This window comes from Parasteatoda tepidariorum, chromosome 2, assembly GCF_982258835.1.
Source record: "Parasteatoda tepidariorum strain Cologne lab strain chromosome 2, Ptep-v5.0, whole genome shotgun sequence".
In the NCBI taxonomy this organism is placed as follows: domain Eukaryota; kingdom Metazoa; phylum Arthropoda; class Arachnida; order Araneae; family Theridiidae; genus Parasteatoda; species Parasteatoda tepidariorum.
The window spans coordinates 99,276,754-99,290,766 of record NC_141756.1 but is presented as its reverse complement, the minus strand read 5'-3'; the positions used below and the strand labels follow the sequence as shown (position 1 = coordinate 99,290,766).

At 28.2% G+C, this 14,013-nt stretch overlaps 1 protein-coding gene across 3 annotated transcripts in view; it reads right to left on the bottom strand.

Annotated features, from left to right (window-relative positions):
* LOC107440339 (eukaryotic translation initiation factor 4 gamma 3) overlaps window positions 1-14,013 on the bottom strand; it is an 82,225-nt gene that overhangs the window by 27,050 nt on the left and 41,162 nt on the right. For all 3 annotated transcript variants that reach the window (XM_087157849.1, XM_087157851.1, XM_087157850.1), the window contains exons 8-9: window positions 4,700-4,800; window positions 1,755-2,052 (exon numbers count right to left, since the gene is read on the bottom strand). In XM_087157849.1, coding sequence (XP_087013975.1) covers window positions 1,755-2,052; window positions 4,700-4,800 — 399 coding nt within the window. The remainder of the gene's footprint in view (window positions 1-1,754; window positions 2,053-4,699; window positions 4,801-14,013) is intronic.

Genomic DNA, 14,013 nt, shown 5'->3' with positions numbered 1-14,013 from the left:
TTATAAATAATAGGTTAACACTATAGGCTTCCAACCATATTTTTAAAATTAAGGAAAAAATTCACACTTCCAAAAAAGCTTCAAATTATTTTAATTAAGCGTTGATAACTAAGACAAGTTGCATCCATCAGGAAGTTAACTAAAACTTACTTTTTAATATTTATATTATTGATATTATGGACATTATAATAAAATTAAAGAACTAATTTCTTTAATAATTTCAGTAAAGTTTAATTAAACTATAAGTATTACAATAAAATTATGTAGCAATGTATGAAATTTTAAAAAAAAATTCAATATTAAACTTTAAAAATAAAGGGTAAACATGAAAAAAAGATGTAAGACATAACTTGGTTAAGCAAGATAAGATAATTAAAAAAAAAAAAAACCTTGTTATAATAAATGGTACAAATGACAAAATAAGCTTTTATGCCGTGGATTTAATCTTAATTTTGACTATTAATGAAGTGGCATGTTTAGCCTTTTTTCAAAATATCAGCACTAAACTTATCGTTTTTTCGAAAAAGTTATTTATTGTTGAATTTCCAGATGCAGACTTAACATCTCTAATAAGCTTTTTGGATTTCATCTGCTCAACAATATTTTTTCCGCTGTGACAATTCATAAAGTTGCAAGAGCAAACGTTACAAAATGCGTATTTATCATCATCTTGCGATCGTAAAATGCCAGGAAAAACACTACAGTATGATTGCAAATAACGTTTGTTCATTTTTGTAAAAAACAGAACACTAACCAAGCCTAACAACACTGTGTGCTACCTAACGAAAGTAAACAGCGACAAAACTGGCGTCAATGAGTGAGCCGCAAAGCCTTCTCTCTTCCTCCCCCTCTCCTATATTCAACGGACTCCTCTGAAGATGCGCACACTTCTTCATAAACTGACATCACATTAACACCCTCAGCTGAGTTGGTGAATTATTCGAAAACTGGGTTGTTTCTCCTGACTATGGTAACCCACAACACAATTTCGACGCACATTTTAGAACATTGCTCGACAAAAGGTTCGTAAGCACCAAATTTGAAGATTTTTTAAAATTATTTTTCCAAAAAATCGGGACAAATCCGCAAGATTTTGCTATTACCCAGAAAATGGAGGAAAATCCGTAAAACTTCTGGAAAATCCGGAAGAGTTGGCACGTATGTAATTTATTATTGATAGTTAAAGGATATTTCTTTGATTAGTTTAAATAGAGAATTCTGTAGATTTTAGAACCAAAAAAAAACCAAATAAGCTTTAAATTGATTATTATAAATGAGGCTCGTCTCATTATGTATTAGTAATATTTATTTAAATATTCAAGCAAGCAATGAATTGTGTAAAAATTCTATTTCAATAAGGATTTTTTTTTTCTTTTGAAAAAATTTATTCAGTTTTAGGGAATTTTCTAAAATATGCAAAAACCAACAGTCTACTGGTAAATCCAGTAGAGTTGGCAGCTATGTAATTAGTAACAAAAGAATCAAATCAGAAAATGAATTCAATTTACAAAAACAAAAAAGGAGACAAAAGTAAATAAACTATTAAAACAAAATGAAAAAGCACCTAAAACCAAATTTGCTTTCTTTAATTTAGAAATTCAAACAAACATTAATTCTGTAAAAATTAAAATATATATGTGTGTTTGTAAGAGAGCACTTCTTCACTGAAGAAGTGTCTTACAAAAACACATATATACTCTAATTTTTACAGAATTAATGTTTGTTTGAATTTCTAAAAAAAGAATAACACACACCTTCTTTGTAGCTATATTTTAGTTTGTTTGATTGTTTAGTTTTATTCTGTGCTGGATCATCTACATTTTCTTTGTCTTCATTTTCAATCGTAGGTGAAACTGAAGATGAATCACTCTGCTGTTCAACTAGTGAGATATCACTCTGAGGTGAATTGTCAGAGAGTATTTCTCCAGGCAGAGGAATAGTACTAAGCAATTCACTATCTACAATTGCAGCAGGTAAAGGAGATAGTGGCTGCTCATCCGCTTGACTTTGAGGGACTGTTGGAGCAGTTGAAACTGACACTGCGACAACCTCCTGAAATTAGAAGAAACCTAGTCAAAAATAGCCAGACACTAATAAATTAAGATTATCTGCATCAAGTCTTAGTGAACAAGCTATGTTGCAAAATTTCTGAAAGACTGCTTAGCTTTAGAAATTGAACAGGATAACCGATTAAAAAAACTTTATTTTCCCCTTTAAAAAGAAATGTTTTTCATTATTATTTATTTATTTTTTTGATTTAAAACAAAAAGGTAAATAGTCAGGGTGCGTAGCCGGATTTTTTAACAAAAAATAAACACTTTTTAAGCTCTCAAAGAATAATTTTAATCACTTTCCAAAAAATCATAATTAGGATCTGTGCAGTAATAAATTTTTTTCTATCATTTTAAGTTCTTCATTTGTAAACATAAAATCAATAAAACTTAAAAGCATTTAAAAAAACTTCACATTAGGGGTGCGCACAACATATAGCCTGAGGGCCAACATATAGCCTGAGGCCATTTCTTTTACATTGGTTTTTTTTTAAACATTATAAATTTTCAATACAAATTTATATTACTCTATAAAATGCATAGTTTTTTTGTAACTCATTCTGTATCATTTTTGTGTATTCATTCCTAGGCTTCTTTCTGGTTTAGAATTTTAATCCCCTATCCCCAAATATTTATGCGTGTGTGTATATAATATATATATATATATTTGATAAATTAATTAATATGAAAAAGGGAAAAAGTTTTTTAACAAACGTTTAAGTTTTTTTTAGTTTTAATTAAATTCAAATATTTAAAACTATTTAGTTTTCTGCAAATCTGTTAAGTTTACCGAACATCACATTTGCCGATAACATGAGTGCGGCCCTTCGTTAATTTACCTGCTGTGCAAGTGGCCCTTCGTTCATTTATCTGCTGTGCAAGTGGCCTTTCACTCAGAAAAGTTGTAAAAGTTGAAAGTTGTAAACCCCTACTTTACATAATCATGATAAAATAACTAGTTTCTGATAAAAATTGCAGAGAAAATGGTAAAAATCATGCATTTTTTGTAATTTAAAATGACATTCGACAAAACAAGGAAAGAAAACTCCTTTTCAAAGATAGAAAATTAAGCACTTTTTGCAAACCTTGATTAAAAATAACACCTAAACACTTAACTATTAATATTTTGAGGAAAAAAAAGAAAAACTAACAAATATAATCCTTTTTAACCCATAAATATGAAAACATGATTTGTAAGTTTATAAAGAAATGTCATAATTTAGAATTATTTACATTAATGTCCTTATTTAGCAATATACACTTAGTAGTATTAATATCAATTAATTGTTCTAAAATAAACATGTTTTTTTTATTTCATGAGTCAAACAAGAGTGACATATTAATTCAAGATATATCTTTCCAATTAAAAAATATTTAAAATCCATAAAATGATGAAAAGAAATGAACCAAATATAAACACATAAAAAAAAGTAAAGATATATTTTAGTACTAACTGAATGAAAATTAAGAATGAATTACTTTATCATTTATATTAACATGACTTAATCTAAAATTCTTATTCAGGTGTTGCAGAATTTAATAAGAAAAATATACCTTAAAAGTATTTTTTTAGTGAGTTTAATATTTTTCTTTAACAATCTAAGTGGAAGAACTTATAGAAATTTTAATCATGTAAAATATTTAAAAATATATAACTAGCCTATTTATTTTCGAGAAATAGAAAAAATAAGTTCTAATTCTTTTCTTTAATTGAAAAATTTGAAAGAAAAAAAAAAGAAATATTTGATTTACACTACAATAGGATTCTAACCAAATGTATACAAATTTAAAAATGATTAACTTAAATTCATCAGTATCTATCTTCTTCAATTTTGTGAAAATTATGCTTTGTCTAATGACAACTATTTATGCCTTAAAATTATTTTAGAAACATCCAAAATAGAATCGGATAAATTAAAATAAGTAAGTTCTAGTTCTTTACTCAAATCCACCCAAGTCTCTTAAATCAGGCAATGTATAACCTATTCAAAAGCCATCGCTTGTTAAAATAAATTTTATAAGGATAACCCAACAATTAGGTTGATCTATTTCATTTCTATTTACATGTTCATTTCTTATTTACATGTTCATTTCTATTTACATGTTTCATTTCTATTTACATGCTTTTTGAGGCAGAAAGGGCTCAGTGCAGTACCTCCTAATTCAGTCTGATGTGCGGTTAATATAATTTATTTAATTTATGTAAGTATTTATAATTTGATATTTTGCTAATTATGGTTCGTTCTTGAGCTAATTTAGTTTTTAAAATAAAATTTATTATTTATAAATGGTAATGTTTTAACAAGTACTATTTGCTTACATTTATCTTTCAAACAGAACAGTTTTAATTATCAAGTTTTGTTACTATAATCCTTCCTATGCATATGTTTAGATCATAAAACAATTTGAACAATAAAAAGTAATTTTGGAAAAATGAAGCCTCATAAAAATTAAATTGAAAAGTAATTTCTATTATCTATTACTATCTTGTCTATTTGAATATTGTTAATTGCTTTAAACAATATCAATTGTCTGCAATGTTGTATGTATGAACAATTGTATTGAGAAAGTAAAATTAGTGTAACAAATATTTGTAACAATGTCATTGATTCCAAATTTAAGACTAGATTCCAAATGGTGAAATTTACCTCTCCTTTATCAAGGAAAGCATCCATTTCTCCACCATCTTTGCTCTCGCCTTTCTTGTTATATTCGGTCTTCTTTTTTTTACCCTTGTTGCCTCTCTTTCCTGAAAAGATATAAAATGTTAAGAATTTAATAGCAGTCACAGTAGAAAGAATGTCTAAATATAGAAACAAATTCAGAAGAACCGTCAGAAAATGTGTAGATACAAAGGATAAAATACTATTAATGAATGAAACAAATGTCTAGAACAAAGTTTCAGGATGAAAAATTGACTAGCAATCAAAAATAAAATTACTATCAATAACTACCAAGTAAAATTCAATGCACGTGGCAGAATTTTTTCGAGCTATCGGCAACAAAACTATAGCACTAGAATCATTCTACAACATACTTTTAATAACAAACATCAGAGTGCATAGCCAAATCTTTCAACAAAAAATAAGCACCTTTTAAGCACTCAGAATATATTTTTAAGCATTATATACATTAACAAAATGTGAAATAATTTTCACGATAAAAGGACCAGTTTCTAGCAAAGAACTCTTTTCTTGATTATATTAGCCATTAGAAAAGATCACGAGGTTTTTCAATTCGATATCAGACAGGTGTAAAATGAAGCCTGAAATTGAGAATATCCTGCAAATGCAGCAGAGTTGTAAATGAGAGTAACTGAATCTTATCGAACCCAGATCAGCAGACGCACATGTGGACTCGCAAGAATTTCATCAAACATATAAAATGATTGGCGCTTTCATATGCTATGAACCGCCTGGAAACCGAATAACTGGCTGAATGAATCGTGAAAACGTTGAATGGAATAATGGGAAAAATGCATTTGCATAATATGTGGCGAAAATCAAAAGAAAAAAAAATTCTCATTTTTGAAAAGGTAACATTAAGCACTTTATAAAAACACCCAATGAAAAAAGCACGTTTAAAGGCTTTTAAAAAACAAAGATAAGCACTTAAAAACGCTCCCTGAAACATATATGTTACTAATTTAGAATAACAGAAGAGCTGTGTTAAAAAATAAATAAAAATATATATTTTTTTATTTGAGCATGGAATAGGTAGTTTTTTATTCTAATATCATGGGTTATATTCTCGAAATTTGGGGGGGGGGTGCAAATTATTTTCTTCCATTTTGTAAATAATTATCCCAATAAAGAAAATTAAAAATCATAAAATCCATAGTAGTAATTACCGAAAATTGTTTCATTTCGAAATTTAGTAGTTTAATGAATAATATTGCATATAAAAAAAATTGTATTTAAAACTATGGACAAATCAATAGCTGCAAAAAATTCCATAGAATTATTGCCGTAAAAAGTATACACTCAAACGCAGGATTTAAATTTTCCATATCGTTCTCAATACATCAGGATGTTTAAAATTTACATGAAAAACAATAACTACCAACAATACAAACGAACATTACATTGATTTACGCTCCATCAGCCATTACATTGATTTACGCTCCATCAGCGTAAATTGTGCAAGTAAAAAAAATGATTATTTAAATGCATCATTAAAATATTATGTATATATTTCTATAGAAAAGAAAAATGTTTTACTTTTCAAAAGAAAAATCTTTCTGCAAGAACTAATGTTCTGCGACAATGTTGCTGTGTTTCTGAGATTCTACCACACTGAATTTAATTATAGGGAAATCTCATTGAATGCTCAAACTCAAGGCCATGAAGTTAATTCGTTATGCAAAAATGCTAATTTTTGGCAAGTAATAGTACCACAAACTGGCTTAACGTTTCTTTAGGAATATGCCTTACCTTTATTGGGGAATTTTTTTTTTTGTGTATACATAAAATTTGGATAGAGATTTAATACCAAATATCGATCAATTTAGTTTTTTCTTTTTAATACATTCACAAAATGCAAAAGAATATACAGGCTCATAGCATCATTATTAGAATTATTCTATAACATGTCAACATAACTACAAAAAAAAAAATTAGACTTACGTGCTCTAATATAACTCAATTATCTTTACAAAATAGTGATATTCTCTTTCTCAACACATTCAATGATTACTGTCGCATGAAATCTCAATATAATTTCAAATCAAAAAATAAAATTCGAAGTGTAATTTAACTCTAATATAAAGAATGTAAATATTTACTTCAAATATGCAACAACTTAACTAAATTATTACACCAATTAATAAATTATTTATAACTTACTAGGATTTGATTTTTATTATTATAAATACTTTCTTACTATACCTTTTCCAATTTTTAAATCAGGATATTTCTTTAATTAACTATTGAATTAAATCCATAACACATAAACTATCTAAAGTAAATTTTTTTTCAGCGATGATAAAAATGAATACTGAACACTATGTTTAAAATATTAATTATTACTGATCATACCTTACTAAATTATTCATTGAAAATATGTCTTTTTAACATATTAACTTGGGTCACAAATTAAAAGAATCAAATAAAAGATAGTTTGCATAATTTATTTATAACCAGGTAAAAAAAATACTAGAAACAGAAACTTGTTTTTCAGACTCACATTAGTTATAAATCAAAATTGAAAACATTAAGAAACGATATACTATTTAAGTATTTATACCAACAATAGAAAAATCTTAAATTAAAGATCTTACTTTAAATCAATAAAAAATTATTTAAAATTTTTTGTTTTGTTTTTAACTGATTAATTTTGTTTATCACGATATTAAACATTCCAGAATAAATTTCTATAATATATTTTAAATCTAATAGCAACAACTAGAAACATGTAAAAATAAATTTTTATCAACCCATTACAGCTGATCATGACACATTTAATTGACGAGACACGTTACATAACCAAACAAAATTCTAGATCTTTCTAAAATATCTTATTCGCGATAAAATAGGAAAATTGTTTAAAAAATACGTGTAAATGAGCAATTTTTTACGCAAGATTACTAGCAAAAATATTAATAAATTTTTTATTTATTAACAGTTTGTCAAAAAAATAATTTTTTAACAACGGCAATTAACATAATTGCAACCAATCACGATATGGAAATCTCCCCGAACATATTACCAAATAAAATTTAAAAGATTTGTTTCTAAATAGTAGGGATTAATAATTTAAATTTTTTTTTTTAAAAAGTTAACCTTAAAAAGTTGAAACAAAAAATAAATTTTAATAAAATAGTTTACTAAATTAAAAGTGAAGATCACTAGATACGAGTTGTTGTTCAAGCAGGTATTGAACGAAAACATTATTTAGAAAAATAATAAAAGCATAACAATTAAAATTTCTTTTAGCAGACATTGCGTCATCGTGACCGCGGGGCTGCCATAACTTTAAATTTAGATAACAGTTGCCCCCATATGGTTATGAAACAACATCGGATACGCTTACACTTTTTTAGTGGCCTAATTATATTATTCTAAGACAACATCAGAAAGAGAAAGCTATTGAAAATAATTAAGCAACGCATTTAAAGTAACACGTTTAGTATTTCATGCACGTGTAAAAAATCAAACAAAAAATCAGCTGACACAAATATTGAAATAGATCAAATCACGAATAAATTTCATACCTTTGCCGTTATAGACCGGCCATCGATCTCCAGTGGGCGGCATATTATAACCCGGCATTCTAATGATCTTTTTCACAAAAACAGATATATATAATTCACTTGAATTTAAGCCAGATCATAAGAGAAAATTTGGGACGAGACGACGAGCAACCATCATGGCTGCTGAGGAAGTAGAACGAAAACACGGTGTGTCTCGTCCGACATCAGAATGTTTTACCGATTTAGTTGCATTGCGACTGCTGTAAGTTCGGGAACATGTCGAACTTTATTGGATCGTGGCACTATAGGAAATGATGAAGTCCTTTCGGATTTATTACGAAAAAAAATAATTCCGAGAAATCCGACTCCTCTACGAGCCCGACGGTGAAAGGGCGACTCGCGCGAAAACGGATGTATCACTGTCAGAGCACACGTGAACAGTTCCCAAACTTTTTTGGCCAATCTCGGGACGTCCAACACCGCCAAGGTCGCCACATCTCGTTATCGAGAACAGTGCGCCGCCGCCACATACACTACATTACGTTCTCTTGTACTTTCATACCTTGGAGAAAAGGAAGGAATGGTATTTTAGACTTAACTATTTTTACAGGATTATTTATTTACAGGACCGATGGGGGTGACGTTGAGTTTTAAAAATTACGAGTTTTGTAGAGTAAATGCATAAAAAAATTTCGCGCAGATGAATCTATCTTGAAAAATAAATCTATAATAACCTTAATTTATATAAACTATAAATCATAATAGTTAGATTAATATGTAATTTTAGGTTGTCTAACTAGCGTCTCTTGTATAGTGTTAACCCTAGTGTTAAAACCAAAGAATTGTATAGTGTTAACCCTAGTGTTAAAACCAAAGAATAATCAAAAACCCTTCACAATTAGCATAAGAAACTTAACTGTTAATTTCATTTTAATTAATATTAAAAAAAAAAAAAACACTGAAATAATAAATTATAAAATGTAGAGGTAGTACTAATTCTAAGCGTACACAAGGTTATTAATAGATTAATCTTCTGACATTGAAATTTTTTATTTTTATTTATTTATTATTATTATTATTTTTTTTTTAAATTTTTCTTAAACAAAAACATGTTCAAAACAAATGTAATTCTAGGATTTTTTAAGAAACATAGAATTTAGGTACAATAAAAGTAAGTTTTTCTTAGAGGAAGTTGAATGAAAATTTTACTATAACCTAATTAACTTTACAAAGTGTGCACAGCCTCAATCGTTTGGCCTTATTCCAAACATTGTTTTACTACACTAAGAAAAAATTAAATTATCAATTAGTCTTCCCAAAAGCTAAATTATTCCGTTCCCTTACGTTACATAATGTATATTTACTGCAAGTACTTATTCACTATTAAAATACATTAAAGCACAGATGTGCAGTCTGATTTATGACTGCAAAGCACATGCTGTATTATATAGACTTACAGGTACTTATAATCATTTGCATTGCAATTTTTAATATTTTAAAAGAGGGGGGGGGGAAACAAATGTTCCGAGTCTGCCACGTTTTAGCTAACAATTTGTAAAACTAATAAAAAGAAAAATTTATCGCTCTATAAATGAGATATTTTTTAATTAGAACAAAGAAAAGAACTTTTTACAAAAAAATATATTTGCTGTGATTCAATATCAGGGATAATATACTAATTTGATGCAATTCAATATCAGACAAGACGGCAGCCATTTAAAATAACATTAATTTCCTCTTTAGTAAGGTTAAAGACTAACATATTAAACTCACGTAATAAAAAATATTAATTTTTTGCATTGATTTAAATACTTATATTTTTTGGCAGAGTTCCTACTCCTAAGCCAAAATAAAATTAAAGACATTATAAGGAACTTTTAAAGGTGATTATACAAATTAGGATATAAAACAAATTTAGAATGAACTGTAAATTTCCAAAACTTACATTTCATTTTTCGTATAGATTCAACATATAAATAAAATTTCAGCTTAGATAGTCGACTGAAAGGTTAAAAAAATATTGTAAGAAACATTACATATTATTAGAACCCAGAACCAATCTTTTTCTATTTTTTTTTTTTCATTGTTAAAATTCAATTTTACAAATGGTAAGTATAAAGCAACTATAAAATTTCATTTAAGTCTTTAGAATTAAAATCAGGATCTTATGAAGGTTTTGAGAGAAAAATAAGATAAAAGAGAAAAAAATATTTAAAAGGAAAAATATGCATTTTAAAAAAAAATTATGGAAAAATTGAACCTTGTGCGATAACATAAAACTTCAGAAACAGTTTCCAAATAATAAGAGCAGTCAACTATAAATAAAACTATGCGAACAATTAATATTTCGAAATTTTTTTTATTTAACTAACTTTCATTTTACAGGGATGATTGTGAGCCCAAGTCAAAATTCCGGAAAATTTATTGAGGAAAACAAAAAAAAGTTTAAATCGAAAAATTAGAAAAAAATTTAAACAAGGTTTTTTTCCTTTTTCTCAATATTTCTTAATTTACTTAAAATATATTTAAAATTTTACACATACCTATACCATTTACAAATACCTATGTCGATCTGGAGAAGTAATTAAAATTTACAAATTCTTGAGTTTATGATTATAATAACTATTTACTGATAAAAAATGAATATTAATCTTGAATATAAGCTTATAAAGTATCTATCTGGCTCTCCATTACAAATAAAATAAACTGTGTTTTTAAGTTCCACCTTTGAAAATTTGATTTCCGTAAACATTTGTGATCAATGATTTTTTCAAATGTCTGAACCTTCGATCTCCGGAAACTTCCCGATCACGGTTAACAAAAAATTCGGAAATCCGGATTTTTTCCGGAGCACAATTTTTGCGTGGAACCAAGAACATTTCGAAAATTTCTTCGTAAATTAACTTCCAAATAGCGAAGTGAATTTTCCATTTAACGAATTGTTTTTTTTTTATTTTTATTTTAGATCTATCTCTATTTCCCAAAATATTTGAAAAATTATTAACTTGTTAACACATTTTATGGGGGAAATGACCTTGAATTGATTTTCCCATCCACTTAACTTTTAGAGGAAGCAGTAAAACTCCTTTCCCTTTTCGTTCGCATTTCATCCAGGCAATGCAACACCTCTAGAAAAGGGAGGAAAGGGTCAAATTCATTGAATAGGAAATGAGCAGGGAAGATACAGGGAATAGGTCTTCAAAGTATGTGATCCCTGGTCCCTTATTGACAAGTCCCATGCGTCATGGCGTCTTCATCCCCACCCCCACTGTTCACTTCCCTTCTAGAAAAACTTTCAACATTCCTCTTTTCACTCAGTAGAGCCCTTGAAGTCGACTCCTGTTTTTAGATTGCTGACCAGAGTGCTGCTTGTTGCTGTTCTTGCGGCAGGAAACTGTCGAAGCGAAAGTGACTAACCATTAAAGAAAAAAGTTTAATTCTTCAAGAGGTGGACAAAGGTGTGAAAAAGAAAAGATGTTGCTTCAAAATTTGGTACTCCTTCAAGCAGCTTATCAACGAAAATAAGAAACCGTGATAAGATTGAAAATAATGATTTACCGAAAACTTGTTCATAACGTTTAAAAACATGTGTCTATGAAGATGTAAATGAGGCAGTTTTGAAGTGGATAAGTTATATCTGGTGAAAGTAATGACGTCAATGATAAAGATTGCGAAAGTTGGATTACAGAGAGTCTTAATAAAATTTTAAAAGGCTATAAGTCAGAAAACATTTTTAATGCTGATGGGACGGTTTATTTCCTCAATGTTTGCCTCAAGAGACCTTAACATTTAAAAATGAAAAATGCTTTGGAGTAAAACATAGCTAAGCAAGAGTAACCATCACGCTAGGTGCAAATATGTCTGGCCATAAAAAATTAAAACCATTAATTATAGGAAAAAGCAAAACTCCAAGATGTTTTAAAGGCACAAAATCTTTGGAGGTTGATTATGACTTCAACAAAAATTCATGGATGACGTCAGAAATTTGTGAAAAATGGATTCAAAAGTTGGGACAAACTTATGATTGCAGAGCAACGCAAAATTGCTCTCAATTTTAGACAACTGCCCTGCCCGTCCGAAGGAAATCAACAAAAAACTGAAAAACGTTACAGCTTTTTACTTGCCTCCAAATACACTACATTAACTGAATCGGATATTTTGGACGGTGTGAAATATTGAAATCAATTAAGCCATAAATTGTCAGGAAGACGAAGATGAAGACGGAAATAGTGAAGAAATTAGCAAAACTTCATATGATGAAATGTTCATATCAATTGAAACAATTCGACGTAGACTGAAGTTTGAGGAGAATACGCCTGAAGGAGTTATTGGTGCATTACAAAAATGCGAGACCTATTATGAGAAAAAAACACTTTTTCAAGCGAGACACTCAGACAAAATTAACGGACTTTATCAGTCGCAATGACAATTAAGAACGGATGCGATAATGTATGTTTAAAATTACTTTTATACTAAATGCAGCAATAATTGTAATATATAAAAATTCAACTTTTTTATTCAGTGGAAAATATATGTATCATGATAGAGTAACACTGGATACTGTTTTGTTCTATTCTTACTTTCTTTGCAGAGTTCTTTTATGGTTAAGATTTATAAAATAAATAATAGATAATAATTTACAAGATAAAGGTGTATCAATTGCAATTTTAATTATTTCTAGTGTTTATGAATTCAAGACCTGTTTTGTGTAAGATTTCAAAAGGTGATTTTCTATTTAACGAATTTTCCACATAACGAACTTTTTTTCCGGAATTAGCGACTTCTTCAAATAGAGGTCCGACTGCATATTTAAACAAAATATTAAATCATTAACCTCTCATTTTATAGCTATAAAATTTCATGCATAATTGAACTGATAATTAGATTAACATTTTTAATTAACTGCGCATAGAGAAATAAAACTTATGAAGCAATTCCATCAGCAACAGTGAAGTTTTGATTTCATTTCTAAAAATAGGAAATATAAGACTCCAATTCACCTTTAAAAGATTCGTGGTAGGAATTTTCTTTTTATTCATAAATATCTTTTGATGTTCCTAAAAATTCTGAAATCGCAAATATTTTAATCACATGTATAGTTTGTGGATGGTCCACCAGATCGAAACATTAAAATTATTCACTTTTTGAAATATTAATTCTTTTGATTTAAACCAGGCCAAAATTCCGCGGATTCCCGGAAAAGTGTCACGTCTGCGTATTTAAAGAATTTCTTTATGAGAGAAATAAGAAGAAAACTGAATATTTTTCTTTTTAAAATTTTTAAAGAATTTTGCAAAAAGTAAACAAAAAAAAGAGAAATTTTTTTTAAATTTTATTTCTGTGAAGTTAGTACAGACACACAGGCTACTAGCAGTAGCCTACTTCTGTCATAATCAATAAACATATTTTTTAAAGACTGGAATTAAGATCCACAAACCCATATTAAATACAAAAGATGCTATAATGTATTTTAAGTACTAATGGAAGTTTTAAAAATCCATATGAACTACTAGCCATAATTATCGCTTTTAGTCTGCTTACACAGCACATGGTTTTATTCGCACCTGTTAAGGAAAAAAAATGTTTTGTACTGGCGACAAAGATTTTATATTGATTTACTTAAATGGAAAAACTGATTTTTGAAACGGTTAAAATATTTTGTTGCCTAGTTGGGGGGGGGGGGGACGTTTCATATTACTTAAATTGATCCAAGCATATTTAGCAACTATGACAAAAATTTCATACAAAAACTTGTAGATATATTGCTGTTAT